A 20,452-nucleotide genomic window follows, 5' to 3' on the forward strand; every position below is an offset into this window, starting at 1 on the left:
GTCAGAACACATACACCATGTATTAAGTTTGCTGTGTTGTATGGGTATGGTTCATGGTACCTGAAAACAATTATAATAGTAAAGTCGAAGATCACTAATCACAGATCACCATAAATATGAAAAAGTTTTAAATATTGTGAGAATTACCAAAACATGGCACAGACACAAAGTAAGCAAATACTGTTGGAAAAATGGCACCCATAGACTTGTATGATGTATGGTTACCACAGACTCTCAATTTAAGTGTAGTTTCTGTGAAGCACAATAAAGGGAAGTGTGATAAAGCAATGTATGCCTGTAGACAAGCCTGATACATTTGAGAGGTCTTTTAAAGTATTTTAGATATTCATGTTTTAGAGGTGAGATTGTTGGCTGCCTATACACTACTTTGCATTGTTGGGTAATGGCTGTATTGTACCTAGTATCCATTTCAAATGCATACAGAGGAGAACATTATTACTTGTCAGCAGTTTGGAATCTGTCTTGTGTTTAGGCCTAATTATCTTGATTTTGATTACTTTGAATATTTACTTGGGGATTATGATACTATGACATTTTTCCCTCTTATGTGTCTGCTTATTTTTAGGTCCTGCAGTTTCAAGAGCAGACAGCCACCCTGGTACCTTACTGAGAAATTCAGCAGGTAATGGGTCAATATATTTTCCAATATTGAATAATTGTCTTTTTATTTAAAGGACTTGCTGGGTATTTGACATGCTTTTTTCTGTCTCCATATTTATCTATTTTAATATTGAACTTTTTTTCTTTTTCAAGGAAATCGAAATTCATTTCAGTAATATGTAATTTAAATGTGTAATATGTCAGGCTTATATTATTAAGAGGTATAACAATTTCTTACCTCAATGACTGAGCCTTTTTTAAAATTTATTATTTTTAAGCTTTTCCCTATCAGAGGCAAACACTTAACCCTTCTGGAGGCTCAGGAGTGATCAGTATAGACAACAGTGGTGAAACTGATGGATCTGGGGGTATGTCAGATTTTATCACTGTCAGATGAATGAATAATAACTGTTGGATTTCAACAACTGTAAGTAGAGTCTAAAAAACTTAGAATTTTTTTCTGACTAATTTATCCTGAAGAATTGGGACATCTTTCTTTCTTCTTAAGAATGGAATAATTTTTATTTTATTATATCTTTAATTGATATCCTTGCATTCTGTTTCATCTTAAGGTAAAGAACAAGCTATGTTCCACTTAGAATGTACTGAACCTCAGTATTTCTGTAATACTTAAGAGAATATTAGCAAATATTTTATTTATTAAAGACAATTGTGAACTCTTGGGATTGCTGACCAAAAAGGGACCAGCTACTAGAGAAAGCACAGCACAGATTAAATTTGTGTTTGTAGAAAAGTCATCACAAAAAAAAGGGAAAAGATGAAGAATATTATTCTACCCAGTCTTGTTCCTGTTTTTAATTTCTTGTACTTTTTTCACTATGTCATCTTGACTCTGATTAAGGCAACCCAGAGTTCACCTTTAATATATGATAGGGAACTATAAATCCAAGCTCCCACTGAAAATGACAATTCAGAATTTAGATTATAATTTCTCTTCATTAATAGTATGAACCGAATTTACTACATGGAATGGTTGTGGGGGTCCTCTCTCCCATGGACTCCAGCACAGGATTCTGAATACGAGGGATGCCTGATCTCCTTCATGGACTTACTGAACCCCGAGTAATCTGGATAGCTTAAGTGTTAATGTGATTCAGGAGGGAAAAAAACAAATATGGACTAGATAGTAGGTAGACCTGGAGCCTACTCCTAGATTCTGTTTCTGTCTAGCTGTGTGGTCTTGAGAAAGTCACTTTACTTCTCTGGGCTCCTTATTCATCTGTGAAATGACATAGCATGAAATAGTGGGGAACACACTAGAAAGGAGAGGCAGTCTGAGTTCTTGTATCAATTCTGTTGCTAAATAGCTGCTTGACTAAGACATGGAAGTCAGCAAAGCACCCTAATTGTCACTTTCTGAATCTGACACTTTCTCCACCTTTCACAGAGGGGTGTTGTCAGTCTATGAAAATAATGTTAAGAGAAGTGGTTTTTCAAGATAGATAAGTGAGAAAACGTGTATAGAGGTTTAATTATATAATTAGATTAATTTATTCTGTTAACATTTATTTGGTCCCTTCTAATCTGTGCTAGGCATTGTAGATACTGACTTTAATAAAACATAGTTCTATCTGTTGGGGAGCAATGGGAATAATAAATATACATGTATACAGATTTTACATATTTTTATATATATATATATACAATAGTAAGGTGTGAGATAAGTACTGACGTCAATCTGTAAAGTGTCATGAGGATAATTATTTATTTTGACCTGAAAGATTAGCATGGAATTGGATTTATATGGCTAGATATTAGCATGTGTTATTCAAATTATGAGCAGTAATTCAATTTATATATTATCCGAGTTTCTAAAATATAAAAAAATTATTCTGGAAAAATGTTGAATGTGTTGACTCCAGTCTTAAGTGCTAAGTGCTTTCTTTGTGGTGGGTCTTTTGTTTTGTTTTTGAGATGTAATTCACATACCATAAAACACCATTTAAATAAAGTTTATGATTTAATGGTTTTTAGTGTATTCACAAAATTGATCAATTTTCAGAATATTTCCTTTGCCAAAAAGAAACCCTGTACTCATTAGCATTTACTCCCCATTCTCCCCCTCCTCCAGCCTTTGCCAATCACGAGTTAGCTTTCTGTCTCTATCAATTTGCCTGTTTTTGACATTCCATAAATGGAAGCATACAATAGGTTTTTTTTTTGTGGATGTCTTCTTAGCATAACATTTTCAAGGTTCGTTTATCAGTTGATGGACTTGGGTTGTTTCCATCTTTTGGCGATTATGAATGATGGTGCTATCAACATTCCTGTGCAAATTTTGTATGTAAATATTCATTCCTTTTGGGTGTGTACCTAGGAGTGGAACTGCTGCTGGGTCATGTGCTAACTCTACCTTTATCATTTTGAGGAACTGCCAAACTGTTTTCCGGAGTGGTCACATCATGTTTCAATCCCACTAGCATGTGTAATAAATCTTATTTCTCCACATCCTTACCAGCACTTGTCATGTCTGTTTATTGTAGCCATCCTAGTGGATGTGAAGTATGTCTCTCACTGTGGTTTTGATTTACATTTTCCTAATGACTCATGATGTTAAGCAAATTTTCATGTGTTTATTGACCATTTATATGTCTTGTTTGGAGAAGTTCTTTGCCCATTTTTTAAAATGGATTATTTGTCTATATTTTTGAGTTGAAAGGGTTCTTTATATATTTTGGATCCAAATTCCTTATTAGATATATGATTTGCAAATATCTTTTTTTTCTCATTCTGAGGGTTAAATTTTCACTTTCTTGATAGTGTTCTTTGAGGCATGAAACATTTTAGCCTTCATGAAATCTAGCTATCCAATTTTTTTTTTTTTTTCTGGTTTGTGCTTTTGGTGTCATAGCTAAGAAATCACTGCCTAATTTATCACAAAGATTTACATTTATGTTTTCAGAGTTTTGTAATTTTAGCTGTTATGTTTTGCTCTTTGATCAATTTTTAGTTAAATTTTGCATATAATGGGATGTGGGGGTCCATCTTTTGCATGTGAATATCCAGTTTGATGTAGCACCATTTGTTTAAAAGACTTTTTTCTCCTTTGAATGCTCTTGTCACCCTTGTCAAAAATCAGTTGACCATAGACACATGAGCTTATGTACTTTCAGTTCTCTTCCACTGACATTCCATTGTCTTTCTTTATGGCAGTACCGCACTGTGTTGATTACTGGTACTTTATACTAATTTTGAAATCAGGAAGTGTAGGCTCTGCATTCTTGTTCTTGTTTTTCTAGATTGACTTGGCTATTCTGTTTTTCTTATATTTCCATATGAATTTTAGGATCACCTGTCAGTTTCTGAAAGGGAAAAAAAAACAGCTTGGATTTTGGTAAGGATTGATCTGTAGATCACTTTGGGGAGTATTGCCATCTTAACAATATTAAGCCCTTTTGTCCATGAACATGGGATGCCTTTCTCTAGATTTTCTTTAATTTGTTTCACTGATGTTTTTCAGTTTTCATTGTACAATTCTTGCTCTTTAAGCGTGTTCCTAAAATTTTATTCTTTTTGATGTTATAATAAGTTACATTGGTTTCTTAGTTTCATTTTCTAATTGTTCATTGCTAGTTTTTACAACTGATGTTTGATGATTTGATCTCGTGTCTTGCAACCTTGCTAAATCTGTTACTAGCTCTAATTGTGTGTGTGTGGATTCCTTAGGATTTTCTGTATATAAGCTCATGCCATCTGTGAACAGAGTTTTTTTTCTTTCTTTTCCATCTGGATGTCTTTTCTGTCTTTTCCTTGCCTACTTTCCCTGGCAAGGACCTCTGTACAATGTTGAAAAGAATTGGGGAGAGCAGACATCCTCGTCTTTCTTCCGTACTTAGCTTTCAGTCTTCCACCATTGAGTGTGATGTTAGCTGTGAGTTTTTTTCAGAATGGCTTTTATCAGTGTGACAGAGTTTCCTTCTCTTCTGAGTTTGTTGAGTGTTTTTAGTATGGAATGGTGTTGGGTTTTACAAATGCATTTTCCTCATCTGTGGAGAAAATCATGCGGTCTTTGTCCTTTATTATATTGCTGTGGTTTTTTATTACATTGATTTTCATATGTTGAGCCAAGATTTCATTCCTGGTATAAATCCCAAGCATGGTATATAATCCTTTTTGCATCTTGCTAGATTTGATTTGTTGATATTTTGTTGAAGATATCATGTGTGTATTTGCAGGAGATTTTAGTCTATCATTTACTTTTCTTGACATGTATTTATCTGGTTTTGCTCTCAGGGTAATACCGGCTTAATAGAATGAGGTAGGAAGTGTTTTCTACCGTTTTTTTAAGTGTTTATGAAGAATTGGTGCTCATATTTGTTTTAACATTTGGTAGAATTCTCCAGTAAAGCCATCTGGTCCTGGACTTCTGTACATGTGTGAGAAGGTTTTCGATTTCCAATTCAATCTCTTTACTTGTTATGGGTATATTCAGACTATTTCTTCTTGAGTCAATGTCCATAGTTTTTATCTTTGTAGAAATTTGTTCATTTCATCCAGATTACTTAATATAACATAAAATTTTTCATAGTATTTCTTTGCAAATTCTTTTTATTTCTGTAATGGCAGCAGTAATGTTTCCTCATTCTTTCCTGATTTTAGCAATTTGAATCTTCTATTTTTTTTCTTAATTAGTCTAGCTAAAAGTTTGTTGATTTTGTTTATCTTTTTCAAGGAACCTACTTTTGATTTCATTGACGTTTTCTATTTCCCATTATTTCGTTTTGTAACATACTTCCTTATACATCAGCGGCTCTCCAAGTAGTTTGGGATCCCTTAGCTTCTCTCAGCCAATCCTTCAAATTAATATTGTTTGCATAATAATAGCATAATATCCTTTAGCAGGTCCTTGAAGTTAATATTTTTTTTCATAATAATATCAAGACTTGTACTCTTCAGCATTATGATTTTGAAGTAGAGATGAGAATCTAGATGTTTTTTATTTAGCCAGACATTAAAGAGTTTGCAAAGATGTAAAACAGTGCTATTATTTTCACTAAATTTTTTTTGGAGGGGAAATATAGTTATTTTTTATTTAAAAATATACTGTGCATAGTGGCATATCTTCCTTTTTTAAAATGAACTATTAAATCTCTTTACTGGAGATTTTTACCAAAAAAGCCCTTAGAAGTCTTCAGTGATTTTTTAGTAGTGTAAAGGGGCCTGTGATCAAAAAGTTTTAGGGGCACCTGGGTGGCTCAGTTGGTTGAGCGTCTGACTTGGGCTCATGTATGTCATGATCTCACGGTTCGTGAGTTTGGGCCCCGTGTTGGTCTCTGTGCTAACAACTCAGAGCCTGGAGACTGCTTCGGATTCTGTGTCTCCCTTTCTCTCTGTTCCTCTCTGCTCACACTGTTTCTCTCTCAAAAATAAATAAAGATTAAAAAAAAAGTTTTAAAGCTGCTATTTATCTTTAGTCTTAAAAAAAAATTATGATTTGGATATTCCTTTTTTGTAGCTAAATAAAATAGAAGAGCCAAATAATTCATTCAGAATTTTAGATGTAAGAGCCAGGATTTAAAACTGAATTTTTAATATTTCAGAATTTGTGCCCTTTTAAAATTATAATACTGTGCCCTATTGCATTATTGAATACCTAATTATTTGACTTTTCTTTTTTTTTTCTACATTATTTCATACTCAGATTTCTCAGGATTTAAAACAAGCTAATTAGTCAGTTTTTTAGAGTATTTTCTCAGAACTGTGTGGTGAGATGTTAGATGCTATAAATATAGTTTTTCTCAGACTGTATAATGATTCTTTGGTATTTCCTCAGCAGTGAGATGTGTCATGGGAATGCTGAAAAAGAGAATCAGGGATGAGAAGACCAATGTCCGGAAGTCTGCACTCCAGGTGTGAGTTTTTCTAGGTATTCTTGAATGTGCTCTTTTTTCAAGTACTAAAAATCTGGAAATATTTCATAAAAATTTTGCCATGCTCATTATTTAACTTGTTTTTCACCTAACATTTGTTCATTTTGATCCCATTGTATGTATAAATTACAGAGATGAACTAAAAGGTTTATCTGTTTTTAAAATTCCTGCTGGGTTGTTGACTTTAAGAATTGCATATTTTGGGGCACCTGGATGGCTCAGTTGGTTAAGCATCCGACTGGTTCAGGTCGTGATCTTGCAGTTTGTGAGTTCAGGACCTGGGACAGGCTCTGTGCTGACAGGTCAGAGCCTGGAGCCTGTTTCAGTTTCTGGGTTTCCCTCTCTCTCTCTATGGCCCTTCCGCACTTGTGCTCTGTCTCTCTCTCTCTCTCTCAAAAATAAACATTAAAACATTTTTTTTAATACAAAAATTTTTAAAAGAATTACATATTTATATTCTTAATTTCTCATTTTAGAATAGGGATTCTTAATCTGGGGACCATGAATGAATTTTAATAGGGTGCATGTAACCCCCAAAATGGTTTGTAAATACTTGTTTATATAAATGTATGTCAGACTTTCTCCAGAGAGAGGCCTGAGCTTTCATCAGATTCTGAAAAGGTGGGATGTTACTGGGTGGAGGGATGGATCTGTACCTCAGAAATGTTAAGAACCACAGACTTAAGTCTTATTTTTGTCTACAGTGTGTCTTTTTTCTATACATAAGTCTTTTTTCTATACATAATTCATGTTACATATGCTTCTTCTAGGTATTAGTGAGTATTTTGAAACACTGTGACATCTTGGGTATGAAAGAAGAGCTATTGCTTCTGCAGGACCAGTGTCGGGACCCTGCAGTGTCTGTCCGAAAGCAGGCCTTACAGTCTCTTACTGAACTTCTCATGGTGAGAGACAGTGTGTTTTTACATTAAAAATAATTCAGCATACAGGGTGCCTGGGGGGCTCAGTTGGTTAAGTGCCCGATTCTTGATTTTGGCTCAGGTCATGATCTCAGGGTCATGAGTTCGAGCCCTGTGTCTAGGCTCCATGCCCAGTGGAGCTTGCTTAAGTTTCTCTCTCCCTCTCCCTCTACACTGCCCCCTGTTCACCCCTCCTCCTTCTCACACATGTATAACTTTCTCTCTTTCTCTCTCTCTCTCTCTCTCTCTCTATCTCTCTCTCTCTCACACACACACTAAATAAATAAGTAAGTAAATAAATAAATAAATAATTCAGCCTAATAATTGCCTCTTGCAAAATATTAAATTGACTATTGGAAATTCTACCAGGTCTACTGAAGGACTATACAGTGGAAGAGAAGAGGTATGTTTCAATTACATGTGATTATGTCTCATGTTGATATAATTATGGACTCATGCTAGAGAATGCTAGTGATTAGCCTTTTCTTGACTTCAGCTTAAATCTCACATAGAAATATGAGTGGTAAAATAGATTTGGTTAGGCCAGAGGCCTAGATTAATTTTTGAACATTAAGACCTATTAGATGATACTGTCAAAATAGCAGATCCACTAATCCAATATATAATTTACGTCTGCCAAATAATGAGCTTTTGAAGAATTTTTAAAGCCTGTTTATTTTGTGATAGAAAGCATTAAACAATGCATACTTTGACTTCCTCTGTCAGCATCTATTTTAATTTCTCTTTGGGATAAATATTTTTTATTTGCTCTTGATCTTAAATTATCAGGGCACCTGGGTGGCTCAGTTGGTTCAGCGTCTGACTTTGGCTCGGGTCATGGTCTCACCGTTAATGAGTTTGAGCCCTGCGTCCGGCTCTGTGCTAACAGCTCGGAGCCTGGAGCCTGCTTCGGATTCTGTGTCTCCTTTCCTCTCTGCCCCTCCCTGGCTCTTGCTCACTCACTCTGTCTCTCTCAAAAATAAATAAATATTAATAAAAATAATTTAATTACCAAAAAGTGCTGATTTACTGTAATAATACAGTAATGACTGTCTAAGTTTAAAATTTCAGTATTCACTGATATACAGTAACTGGAGATTGAACTTTGTTTTAATATATATTTCAAGTGTTGATTTTTTTTTTCACTTGTTTATTTGTACTTGTGTGTGTGACCACACACAAGTCTCAAAACATTGACCACAGCCTCACTGATACATGTTTAGACTTCTGCTAGCATCAGACTTCTTTATGATTTCATGATGTTTAATTCCTAAGGCCCAGCCTGGATGTGTCCAGATACAGAAAGCCTGGCTAACAGGGATCATTCCAGCTGTGATGGACTGTGAGAGCACTGTGCAGGAAAAGGCTCTGGAATGCCTTGACCAGCTCCTGTTGCAGAACATTAAGCATTATAATAAATTCCATACTGGAGACAACAGCCAGGTACTGGCTTGGGCACTTCTTACTCTCCTTAGTACAGAAAACCAGGAACTGAGGTATGTTAATTGTGTGATTTGTTTTCCTTATAGAAAGCCATAAAAGTTGTTATTAAAATTTCTGTATTAGGGGTACCTGGGTGGCTCAGTGAGTTTAGTATATGACTCTTAATTTTGGCTCAGGTCATGATCTCATGGTCATGGGATTGAGCCCTGCATAGGATTCTGTGCTGACAGTGCAGAGCCTGCTTAGGATTCTCTCCCTCTGTCTGCCCTTCCTCCTCTTGCACATGTGCACGCTCTCTGACCCTCTCTCAAAATAAAAAAATAAACATTATTTTTAAAAATATTTCTGTATTGATCTTGGCAAATCAGCTTTCCAAATTACTTAATATATGTGAAGACTCAATTTTGGTCTTTTTTTTTTTTTTGACCCAATTCAAATCTAGCATTTTCATGAGGGCAATTTTCTGTGAAGCCTTTGATCTCCTCTGCTTTTCTCTGAGTGATTTTAGTTTTAATTGATGTCTTAATATATAGCAGAAAGCACTGATGGATATGATGTATTAATTTTAACTTTCCATAATACTAGTTTTTATGAAAGATGACTTCTTAGTTCTTAGAAATTAAACTTCTGACATTTTATTGGATTAGTTGATTTAATACCACTGCAGTATTCTTTCCCATTAGATAACATTTGCCGAGTGTACACTATACAGTGAACACTGTAATGAGGAGTTAGCACCTATAACGGTGTATTTTAATCTATATTGCAGTAATCTTACAATCAGTTTGACTATTTTTTTCCTTTTTTTTATCATGTAGGAAACACTTTCCTATTTATTTACATGTAGTTATGGAGGAATTATCATACAATAGAAACGTAATAGATTTTTTTGATCATACAATACTGTTCTGTGGTCCTGGCAAAAATCACCTAATCTCTCTGAACGTTGGTTTTCCCATTTGTAAGAGCAGCCAGTTGGATTACATGATCTCTTCAGGTCCCTTTTTGTATTAAAACACTATGACTGAAAGCATATTCATTCATTAAATATTTTCTCAGTACCAGCTATATGCTTGGCTGAAATTCTTAGAAGAGAGGAGAATTTAGCTAGCAATAGAATCACTTACTTTTTTGATTTTCTTAGGGACATCTCAGTAAGCAACCCCAACATATTAAAATTCAGCATAAAAAGTAGTAGCCATTCTTCACAAAAAAGCAGGAGAGGCCTACTATATATATAGCTCATGAGATGCTGTTGGGAGGTTTATTTCATTTATTTTTATTTTTATAAAACTTTTATACTGGAATATAACATGCATAGAAAAGTATAGTAGGTCAGTACATAGGTCAGTAAGTATAAAAAAGAAAATATACCCATGTAACTACCTCCCAGGTCAAGAAATAGAACATTGCTAAGCCCAAGTAATACCCTCACACTCCTTCCCATCACTGTCCTTCCCTTGTCAAAGGTAACCACTGCTGTGATTAGTTTCCTCTGTTCTACAACTTTATATAAATGGAATTATGTGGTATATATTCTTTGTGTATCTGACTCCTAATACTCAAAGCAATAGAAGGCTCATTCACGTTATCGTGTGTAGCTATAGCATATTCACTTTCATTGCAGTTGTGTGTGTGTGTGTGTGTATGATTTTATGAATAAAACATAATTATCCATTCTGTTGATAGATAATTGAGTTGTTTCAATTTTTAAAATATTATATATAATGCTGCTATGGATATTCCTGTACACATCTGTTGATACACAGGTACATGCATTTCTGTTGGGTATATACCCAGGAACAGTGTTGTTAAGTACATTTTTAGGCACCTCTAATGGATACTGCGAGGAAGTTTTCCAGAGGGTTCATACCAATTACATTGCATTCTAGTAGGTGTGGGATTTATAATGTTCACATTTATGAATTACCTACTCAGGTCTCTAGCCTTCCTTTTATTTTTTTATTTTTATTTTTTTAATGTTTTTATTTATTTTTGAGACAGAGCATGAGCAGGGGAGGGGCAGAGAGAGAGGGAGACACAGAATCGGAAGCAGGCTCCAGGCTCTGAGCTGGCAGCACAGAGCCTGACATGGGGCTCGAACTCACGGACTGTGAGATCATGACCTGAGCTGAAGTCAGACGCTTAACTGACTGAGCCACCCAGGTGCCCCACTGGCCTTCCTTTTAGACTGTCACTCTTTTGCTTGTTCATCTGAAAGTGTTCACTATATATTCTGTAGACAAGCCATTGTTATATGTATTGCAAATGTCCTTTTCTACGTCATGATTTGCCTTTTTACTCTCCTGATGGTATCTTTTGATGAGTTCATTTTGTCAGTGGTTTTCCTTATGGTTAATATATTTTTTAGAGAAGGTCTTTTCCTACCTCAGGGTCATATATTCTCCCATATAATCTAGAAGTTTGTTTGTTTTTTTCTTTCTTCCTTTTATGTTTAGGTCTTTAGCTTACCTGCAATTAAGATGTGCCATAGTTTCCTTCGCAGGCCTTGTTTTTTATTTTCACATAAGGGAATGTGCTTATATATATTTGAAGTCAGAAGGAAAGGGGGAGATAGAAAATACTGAGGATGAATGAAAGGAATACTTAGTGGAGTTTCTGAAAAAGAACAATATTATATGAAAGGACTCACTTTATAAGGTAGAAGGAGAGAACTTCAGAAATAAAACGAAACAAAAAAATACAGGAAGGGGAGCACCTGGGTGGCTCAGTCAGTTGAGTGTCCGACTCAGCTCAGGTCATGATCCCACAGTTTGTGAGTCAGAGCCCCACATCGGGCTCTGAGCTGACAGCTAGGAGCCTGGAGCCTGCTTCAGATTCTGTGTCCCTCTCTCTGCCCCTCCCCCACTTGCACTCTGTCCCTCTCTCAAAAATAAACATTGAAAAAACAAATACAAGAAGAAAAGTACAAAGGAGGAAATCATATGAACGCTAGAGCTTCCTCGCCTTCTCTTCTCAGTACAGTGATAGAATATTTACTCAGTACAGCAGTGTCAGAGCATTGTACACAGTAGCCAGAAAGGTGGAAATACCCCAGCTGTCCATGGATGAGTGAAAGGACAAACAAAATGTGGTATATGCATACAACAGGATATTTTTCAGCCTAAAAAAGTAACAATGCTGATGCATGCTACACTATGGATGAACCTTTAAAACATGCTGAGTGAAATGGGCCTAATACAAAAGGACAATTAATGATGATTCCACTTATTTGAGATATATAGAATAGTCAAATGCTTAAAGACAAAAAGTAGAAAGGTGCTTATCAGGGGCTGTGGAGAAGGCAATGGGGAGTTACTGTTAAATGGGTACAGAGTTTCAGTATGAGGTGATAACAGAGTTCTGGAGATGGATAATTGCACAACAGTGTGAATGTGCTTAACACCACTGAACTGTACACCTGAAAATGGTTAAAATGGTAAAAACTCTATTATCTATTTTAACACAAGGAAAAAAAAAAAATATTTGCCCAAAGTTAGGAAGGAGAGTATAGAATTAGGGTCTTAAGTGCAAAGAAGTTTTGGAATAGCCATTATAGAAAATGAGCTATGGTACAAATTCTCAAAGTGTAATGGATGGATTCATGAGCTCAGACTGTTTTGATCATAATATTAAGGTGATATATGCCATTTTTCACTTTTATTCTTTCACAGAAGTACAGTACAGTTTTCCAGAACCGTGTGATGATATTGAAGCAAATTGAATGCAGAAGCAGTTACAGTAATCCACCTGTCTTCTATTTAAGCCAGACTTTAAATAGATTTATGAAAGTATAGAGCAATGACACTCTTTTCACCAAGTTTATTTTGTTTTGAGAAAGATTGTTAACTTTTTTTTGTAAAGCAGTGCATCTATGTTAACATGTAATTGGCTTATTATTATTTTTAGATTAATAGATAAATATTTTTAAATTTCTCAGTTTTAATTTTGGCACAACAAATATTAATAGATATGATGGCCCACAAAACCAAAGCTCTTCAAGGTGGTCTGTAGGTTTTGAGTTCAAAAGTGCCCAGAAAAAGAAAAAAAAAGCACCCATAAATGAAAAAGTATGAGAGCCACTGAACTTGGGAATGAATTTTTCAAAAAGGAGTATTAAGAAATGTGAGGGCTAGCAGAATAGAGTTCTATAAACATTTGTAAACAAAATTTGTGACTTGTTCTTTGATAAACAGAAAGTAACTAGAAACATCAGCAAATGTTCAGGAAAAGAGACTTCACAGAACAGATGAATTTTGAATTTGAATCTTGAAGTTTCATAAGGGGGCAAAAGGGTATGTCCATGTAAAAGAAACAGCTGGTGCAAAGCCATAGAAGCATAAACAGTGTGCACTGTTCAGGAGCCAGAGGATTTCACTGCTGGGGAAATGGGGCTGCCTGGATATAAAATGAAACTGGAGAAGTTAAGCAGAGCCCAGATACTGCAGAGTTGTAACATAGCATTCTGAGAAGTTTGACTTTAGAGAAAACAGAGTGGGCAGGGGGAGGCTGCTGGTGAATATGAAGTGGATGGGTAATACAGGGTTTTATGTTTTAGGAAGTGCTAATCTTGAAAATAAAACACCCAGTTATTTTACCAGCAAAATGGGTTTATATGGAAGTAGCACAGAATTGCAATTGGAAACAAGCACACTGTGACAAACCACAAGAAAATCTGGAAATCAAAGGAAAGAACTGTTCTTAAAAAAGAGAAAGTTGGGAGGGGCTGCTTTGAAGAAAAGTCCATTGAAAGAAAGTGAGAGTTCAAGGTGGCGATGGTTTCTCAATGGCAGAATTGTGACAGACTCTCATTGGCTGGGCTGTTGCTGGGCAAGAAGAAATCCTTCCTTTTGCTGGAGTAGTAAAGGGCAGCTTGTTTGTTCCTCTTGGGTATGGGAGTCCTATCCCTTCCTTTTGGGTTTGCAGTTGATGACCAGTGGTAGGCATGAGAGCTCGCCATGCTGGCCTCCCAGCTCCACTGCCAATGAGGTTTCCTCTATTCAGTTTCACAGGAAGGGTAGCAAAGGTGCTTATGTTGGGTGACCAGGAGCTGACTAGAATCTAAGAAAACAGGCTACCACTGAAGTGATTTAAGTTAAAGGTGATGAGGGCCTGCATCAAGGATAAGCAGTGGGCATGAAGAGAATGGGGTATATTTAAAAATGTTTAACAAGGGGAAGTACAGAAGTGGTAAAGGTTTGATTTGAGGGTTGAAAGAGATCAGTGTACTTCCTCTACTCAGGTTGCTCACAGTCTAGTGGAAAGAGACAAAATAAATTCACAGTTTTGGTAGACTTTTAGGAGGAAAGAGGGAGGGCATAGAGCAGTTTGGTAGTTTTTTGTCTTTGTTTTTGTTTGTTAATCTTTTTCCTTGTTTTAGCTATTAATGGTGGCAAGAGGTGAATTATTCCCAGAAGTGGAATAAATAGAAATTAACCAGGCAGCCATAATAGAGTTTCCAGACAGAAAATAACAATGCAAAGGTTTAGAGGCCTGAAGGCTCCATGAGGCTATCCAAAATAACTGGTCAATGGGATTACTGTTGACTGAGGTATGGAAAGCAGAGGCAGGAGATGGAGCCCAATTTAAATGTGTGCTTGCAATGCTTTGACATGTCTGAGTGGAGAGCTTTTGGTAATGGATGAGATCACCCAGCGTTCAGTTGTAGATAAGAGAAGAGGACTAAGAATAGAACTTTTCAAAATCAGCCATAAGAGTGATTTGAAAAAAGGAACTAGTGAAGGGAAAAGAACAGAGATCCAATAAGTAGACCAGAGTACAAGGTCAATAATGTCTAGTAGAGGTGATGGAAAATGGAGACTAAAGATAGTGGATTGATTTTGATACTAGGATAGAGGTCAGTGGTGCTGTACAAAAGACACAGGTTGCTCTCTATTGAAAACATTCTGACTTGGTAGGGAGTGGCTTATGATCAACAGTGGGGCTAATTGAAGGGTAAGCTAAATGAGGGAAGCTTTGGAAACTGTTCAACTCATGTGGAAGGGTGTGAGTTGTCCTAAGAGCCAAATTTGAGGTTTCAACTGGAAGTTCAGAGAATTTTTCCCCATTCTATTCATGTCTTGTAGTAAACATTACTTAATATTTTGTGTGATTCTTTTTAATAAATTTTAAAATATTTACTGATTCCATGTGTTGTTTTTGGACCATAATCGTATATGAGTTATGAGTTACCAGCAGTAAAACTCTAGATGTTTATAGACAGATTTTTTAACAATAGATAATTTATTAAAACAATTTATATGGGCATGCTTATTGTATATAGATGTGTTTATTTTGTTACAGTTGCCTTCTGATGCTTTTAGAATTCCTTTTTTTCTTTTTTTCATTTAATGAGAAAGTCTTGGGGTGTGTGTGAGCGTGTGTGCGCGCGCGCATGTGTGATCACATGTGTGTTCCTAGCAGTCTAAGGAAAATTAATTGTGGGAAGAAGTGTATTTTTCACTTTACTTAGATACATAACACTGCATTTGTGCCATGGGTAATGTTTTCTCATCCAGTGCTGTGGGAGGAAGTCAAATAAATTACTTAAAACAACAAGTGACATAACACAAGCACTTTAATATACCAGAAGTATTTTTGTTTGTTTGTTTTACTTTTAAAGTGTTTGAAATATGTATTTCTGAATGGTATTGGTGGGTCATGGCAAAGTTTAGCTTGTTTAATATCACCATATTTAAATGCTAGGGTGCCATTTCTATCCATTCCTTCCATTCAAAAAACAACAGTGTCTACATTTTTTTTTGTCACTAAAACCCTATAAACTGTGGATGTATTTGTTATTGGTAACCTATTCCTTAATGTTTGTATAGAAATTTGGGAGGGAATGAGGATAAGAAGGGTCTCAAGTGAATTACGAAATTTTATTCTTTGCTTTAAAAAGAAATACTTTAGAAGGGGAGAAATAAATGTATCTTATTCTGTGTAATAAAAATTTTAAAGATACCTGATTTGTTATCAAATATGTCACTAGCCAGGAACTTCTGCATTGACTTCCATGTGCCAGGGGAGTCCTGGAGCAGCAGAAGTTGATAACCTTTCACTGAGGGCTGTTCTGAACAGTTTTGTATATTTACAGTTACAATTCTGCTTTCCCATCTTTTTTCCAGCCGCTATTTAAATAAGGCTTTTCATATCTGGTCCAAGAAAGAGAAATTCTCATCCAGTTTTATAAACAATGTGATATCCTACACTGGCACAGAACATTCTGCACCAGCCTGGATGCTGCTTTCCAAGATTGCTTGCTCATCACCCAAGCTGGACTATACCAAAATAATAGAGTCCTGGGAGAAAATCAGCAGGTTTGCATGCTTGTAACATAGTTGTTCATAGACACTAAAGATTCTTGGAAACAAAGCTCATGCCTTAAGGAAGTGGGCATTTCCTAACTGTTTGTATACGCAGGTCTTTAAATTCTGGCATAAAAACAAACATGAAAAATAAGAATCAGTTTTAAGCTTTCAGTTTTACCCTTTGTCCAAGTAAATTAAGTGCCTTAGTGCTCCTACAACTTGACTCCTAAACCATGCTTCCTTACATTCCTCCAGTGTTAACAATCCAGAGAGTATTTTGTTGGTGGCAGTGTTTTTTTGTATGTTGATATTCCTTATGCCCTTTTCCTAGTCAACAGAATCCCAATCCAAACACCTTAGGACATATTTTATGTGTTATTGGGCATATCGCAAAGCATCTTCCTAAGAGCACGCGGGACAAGGTGACTGGTGAGTGTGTATTGGGGAATCTTGAAAAAGCTTTGCCTCTCACTTTAAATATATTTTAAGCAGTTAAATTTTAAGGGTTTTAATTTCTTTTTAGATGTGGTCAAGTGTAAGCTGAATGGATTCCAGTGGTCTCTAGAGTTGATCAGCTCAGCTGTTGATACTTTGCAAAGACTCTGTAGAGCATCTGCAGAGACACCAATGGAGGAACAGGTACACTAGAAATTCTCCTGGATATGTTTGTTGTTTATCTGTACTTGGACATGTTACTCTGTTGTGAAGTTTGAGGAGTGTTCTCGGTGGAGAACCTATAAGAAATGGGTAGTCCCCAGCAGCTGATACTACAAGGAAACATTTATGTGACAAGCAGTTGACATTCTCTGAGAAGATCTTGGCTACTCATGACACACGGTTCCCTCAGGAAGTCACCACCTTGGTTCTGGGTACAAGTGCCTTCTAGGAAGGCATGCCTTCTGGGCATATATTTTCTATTGAAAACTGCATAGCTATTTTTTAACAAGTTGTAGCCTGGATGCTTACGATAGCTTTGTATCTCCTCCTCCTTCACTTCTACCTCATCCAAGAAGCTTAACCAATGATTCTCCACCTAGGCAGGGCGTTCCCTCCAGATCAGAAGATTTCTGATCATTTGATAGGTCATTCTCCTGGAAAATACCTGTCCTGTTACTAGAAGGCTAAGTTACTCTAACACCTCTTGCTTTATCGGAGCCTACAACTGATGTTCTCTACAGATGCATACACACAAATCCAAACCAGGGTTTTGTGTGAGAGCATTACTTTGACTCCCTAAAAAGGTATCCATATCAGTTTTAATAATAAATTATTTTACTGCCATGTATTCTATTTTTATCATGAAATATACTCCTAGACAAAGCTAATCATAATGAAAAATTTTAGGGCTCGGGTGATAAATGATGATTTTAGAAGTCAAAGGTTAATTTAAATAATCGCTGGAATATATTTAAGGTTCCCAGAATAAAAATACCTTTGCTTCATCTGAGCTACCCAGCTACATTCCTTTGCTTCCTTTTCTTATATAAGTTCCTTAAAGAGAGTCCTTCCTTGATAAGTTACATCTTCTATTTGTAGGAACAGATATAATAAGAAAGTATATTATAACTTTTTTTTGCTTAGGACTTAAAACAGGTTAAAATGTACTTACCTAAAAATGCCCAGCTCTTTCCATGTAAATGGTGTCTGGTGTTTTCCTGGCATGTACCTTTTGGCTCATCTGATGAAAGGGATGCTTGTTTTGTTTGATTTTTCTAGCCGTTTATCTCTTGATCCAAGAAAAACTTTTAAATAAGGAGCATTACCTAAGTAGGGAGCATATTTGAATAGCAGAAAACAGGTCAAAACAAAGCAAAAAGGTGGTCACAAAGAAAGAATGATATAGGAAAACTGGGGAGAAATTTATATGGCAGATTATGAAACAGTCATCCCGCATTTCTCAGTGGCACACATCTGATTAATGGCAGAGCCATGCCTAGAACTAAGGCCTCTGATTGTCTTCCCAGTCTTTTCTTTACCAGCACTGGCTAGAGGAAGAGTGATCTATAGTACTTGGGGGGAGTCAGGGCCAGAAGCCACTGGCTTACTCACTAATGGCCCATAGTCGTTAGTTACATCATTGTTAGAGTCTGTGAGGAAGACAGAGTTATCTTAACATTTAAAAATTGAGAACTAGAGGGGTGCCTGGGTGGCTCAGTTGGTTAGGTGTCCGACTTTGGCTCAGGTCATGACCTCAAGGTTTGTGAGTTCAAGGCCCGCTTTGGGCTCTGCTGACCGCTCAGAGCCTGGAGCCTGCTTTGGATTCTGTGTCTTCCCCTCTCTCTTCCCCTCCCTGACTTGTGCTCTGTCTTTCTCTCTCTCTCAAAAATAAATAAACATTTAAAAAAAAATAAAAATTGAGAACTGGAGAGAGATTATTACTATGTTAGAAAAAAGGCCACAATTGTAGCTTTGGCAATACCGCTTCCCTTGGTAGTAGACACTGGACTAAAGCCCTGAGATTTTCCAGAATCTTAAGGTATTTTATTTTTTTAAACACCTTTTTAACGTTTACTTATTTTTGAGAGACAGAGACAGAGCACGAGTGAAAGAGGGGTAGAGAAAGAGGGAGACCCAGAATCCAAAGCAGCCTTCAGGCTCTAAGATGTCAACCCAAAGCCTGATGCGTGACTCGACTCCATGAACCACGAGATCATGACCTGAGCCCAAATGGGATGCTCAACTGACTGAGCCACCCAGGCGCCCACAGAACCTTAGGATATTTTAAATCTGTGTGACCTGGTTGTTTCCCCTAAACATACTTCTCTTTTTCTTTTCTCTATAAATGAACATTCTATATTTTACTGCAAAAAACAATTGCCCAAAGAACAGATGATCAGGATCTAGCTCAACAGCACTGTATATGAAAAGACATAGGTTTGGAGGCATTGTTGCTATAAGCTTGGTACCAGTTAATAGTGTTTTGTGACTGGGGCACCTAGATGACTCTATCAGTTAAGCATCTGGCTCTTGATTTCAGCTCAGGTCATGATCTCACAGTTCATGGGATCGAGCCCCACGTCACACTCCTCGCTGACAGCAAGGAGCCTATATGAGATTCTATCTCTCCTTCTCTCTGCCCCTCCCCTGCTTTCTCTCTCTCTCTCTCTCAAAGTAAATAAATAAACTTAAAAAAATAGTGTTTTGTGGCTACTGAACAAAATCTATGAGATCTTGGACTGTATTAATGGAAATAGTGTCTACAGTAAGAGGGGTGATGGTCCTCTTTATATTGGTAAAATCTAAGTCATATGCTCTTTAAAAAAAAAAGTTTATTTATTTTGAGACAAAGAGACAAAGAGAGAGTTTATTTATTTTGCACGCTCAAGTGGTGGAGGGGCAGAGAGAGGGAGACAGAGAATCCCAAGCAAGCCCCACACTGTGAGTGAGGAGCCTGACATGGGGCTCAGTCTCATGAACAGTGAGATCTTAACCTGAGCCAAAAAAGGGTCAGATACTTAACTGACTAAGTCACCCAGGTACCCCTAAGTCAGCATGTTCTAATTTAATTCCAGTGGCAACTCTATAGAGAAATGTTGATAAAATTGAATATATTGATGGGAGAGCAATTTGATGAGGTGATTACAAAGCAGGTTGTATAAGGAACAGCTAAAGGTCCTGGGTGTTTAGCAAGAAGGGAACAACTATGTGGGATAGGCTGCCTAGCTAAGTTAAAATACAGGAAGGACCATAAAATGAAAGAAGAATTAAATTTATTTGGCATCACAGAGAACTGATTTGGACCAATGACTGGAAATTGCAAGGAGACAAATTTTGGCCAACCAAAGAAAAGCCATACAGAGGTCTGCCTACAAAGGAGGGATTTGCCTCAAAACATGTCCTGGGTAATTGGAGGTGTTCACAGAAAAACTGAACAACTTGATATGAATCCCGTGTGGAGAGAATCCCAGAATTAGATGACCATTACAGTTCTCTTCCAGATTCTGTTATTCCAAAAGTTTCTAGTCCAACCACCCAGCCCAGTTCTAGGCTTGAGGCCTCACATAAGTTAACCTTTGTCTTCTTGCCAGGGTAGAGCATATGGATTTCAGAAGCTCTCTTGCCCTGGCTGTGCAACCTATTAAAATCTTAAGTGCAATAATTCTTTAAAAAGTAATAAAGACAATCATTTTGAAACATTTTAGGCCAAGTCAGACTAAAAAACATTTGGATCATAGTGAAAGTTTCCTGCAATGGTAAACATTGAACACTGTTTTGCAGTAGTGCTGCTGGGCCCCAGCTCCTCACTGACAGTGTGGAACCTGCTTGA

General features: G+C 36.6%; 1 protein-coding gene across 3 annotated transcripts in view; it reads left to right on the forward strand.

Annotated features, from left to right (window-relative positions):
* Window positions 1-20,452, forward strand: part of NCAPD3 (non-SMC condensin II complex subunit D3) — a 64,898-nt gene that overhangs the window by 19,882 nt on the left and 24,564 nt on the right. For all 3 annotated transcript variants that reach the window (XM_015072457.3, XM_027036956.2, XM_015072456.3), the window contains exons 13-20: window positions 587-643; window positions 900-989; window positions 6,419-6,492; window positions 7,283-7,417; window positions 8,708-8,928; window positions 16,003-16,194; window positions 16,517-16,614; window positions 16,709-16,824. In XM_015072457.3, coding sequence (XP_014927943.2) covers window positions 587-643; window positions 900-989; window positions 6,419-6,492; window positions 7,283-7,417; window positions 8,708-8,928; window positions 16,003-16,194; window positions 16,517-16,614; window positions 16,709-16,824 — 983 coding nt within the window. The remainder of the gene's footprint in view (window positions 1-586; window positions 644-899; window positions 990-6,418; window positions 6,493-7,282; window positions 7,418-8,707; window positions 8,929-16,002; window positions 16,195-16,516; window positions 16,615-16,708; window positions 16,825-20,452) is intronic.

This window comes from Acinonyx jubatus, chromosome D1 (assembly GCF_027475565.1).
Source record: "Acinonyx jubatus isolate Ajub_Pintada_27869175 chromosome D1, VMU_Ajub_asm_v1.0, whole genome shotgun sequence".
NCBI classification, from domain to species: Eukaryota; Metazoa; Chordata; class Mammalia; order Carnivora; family Felidae; genus Acinonyx; species Acinonyx jubatus.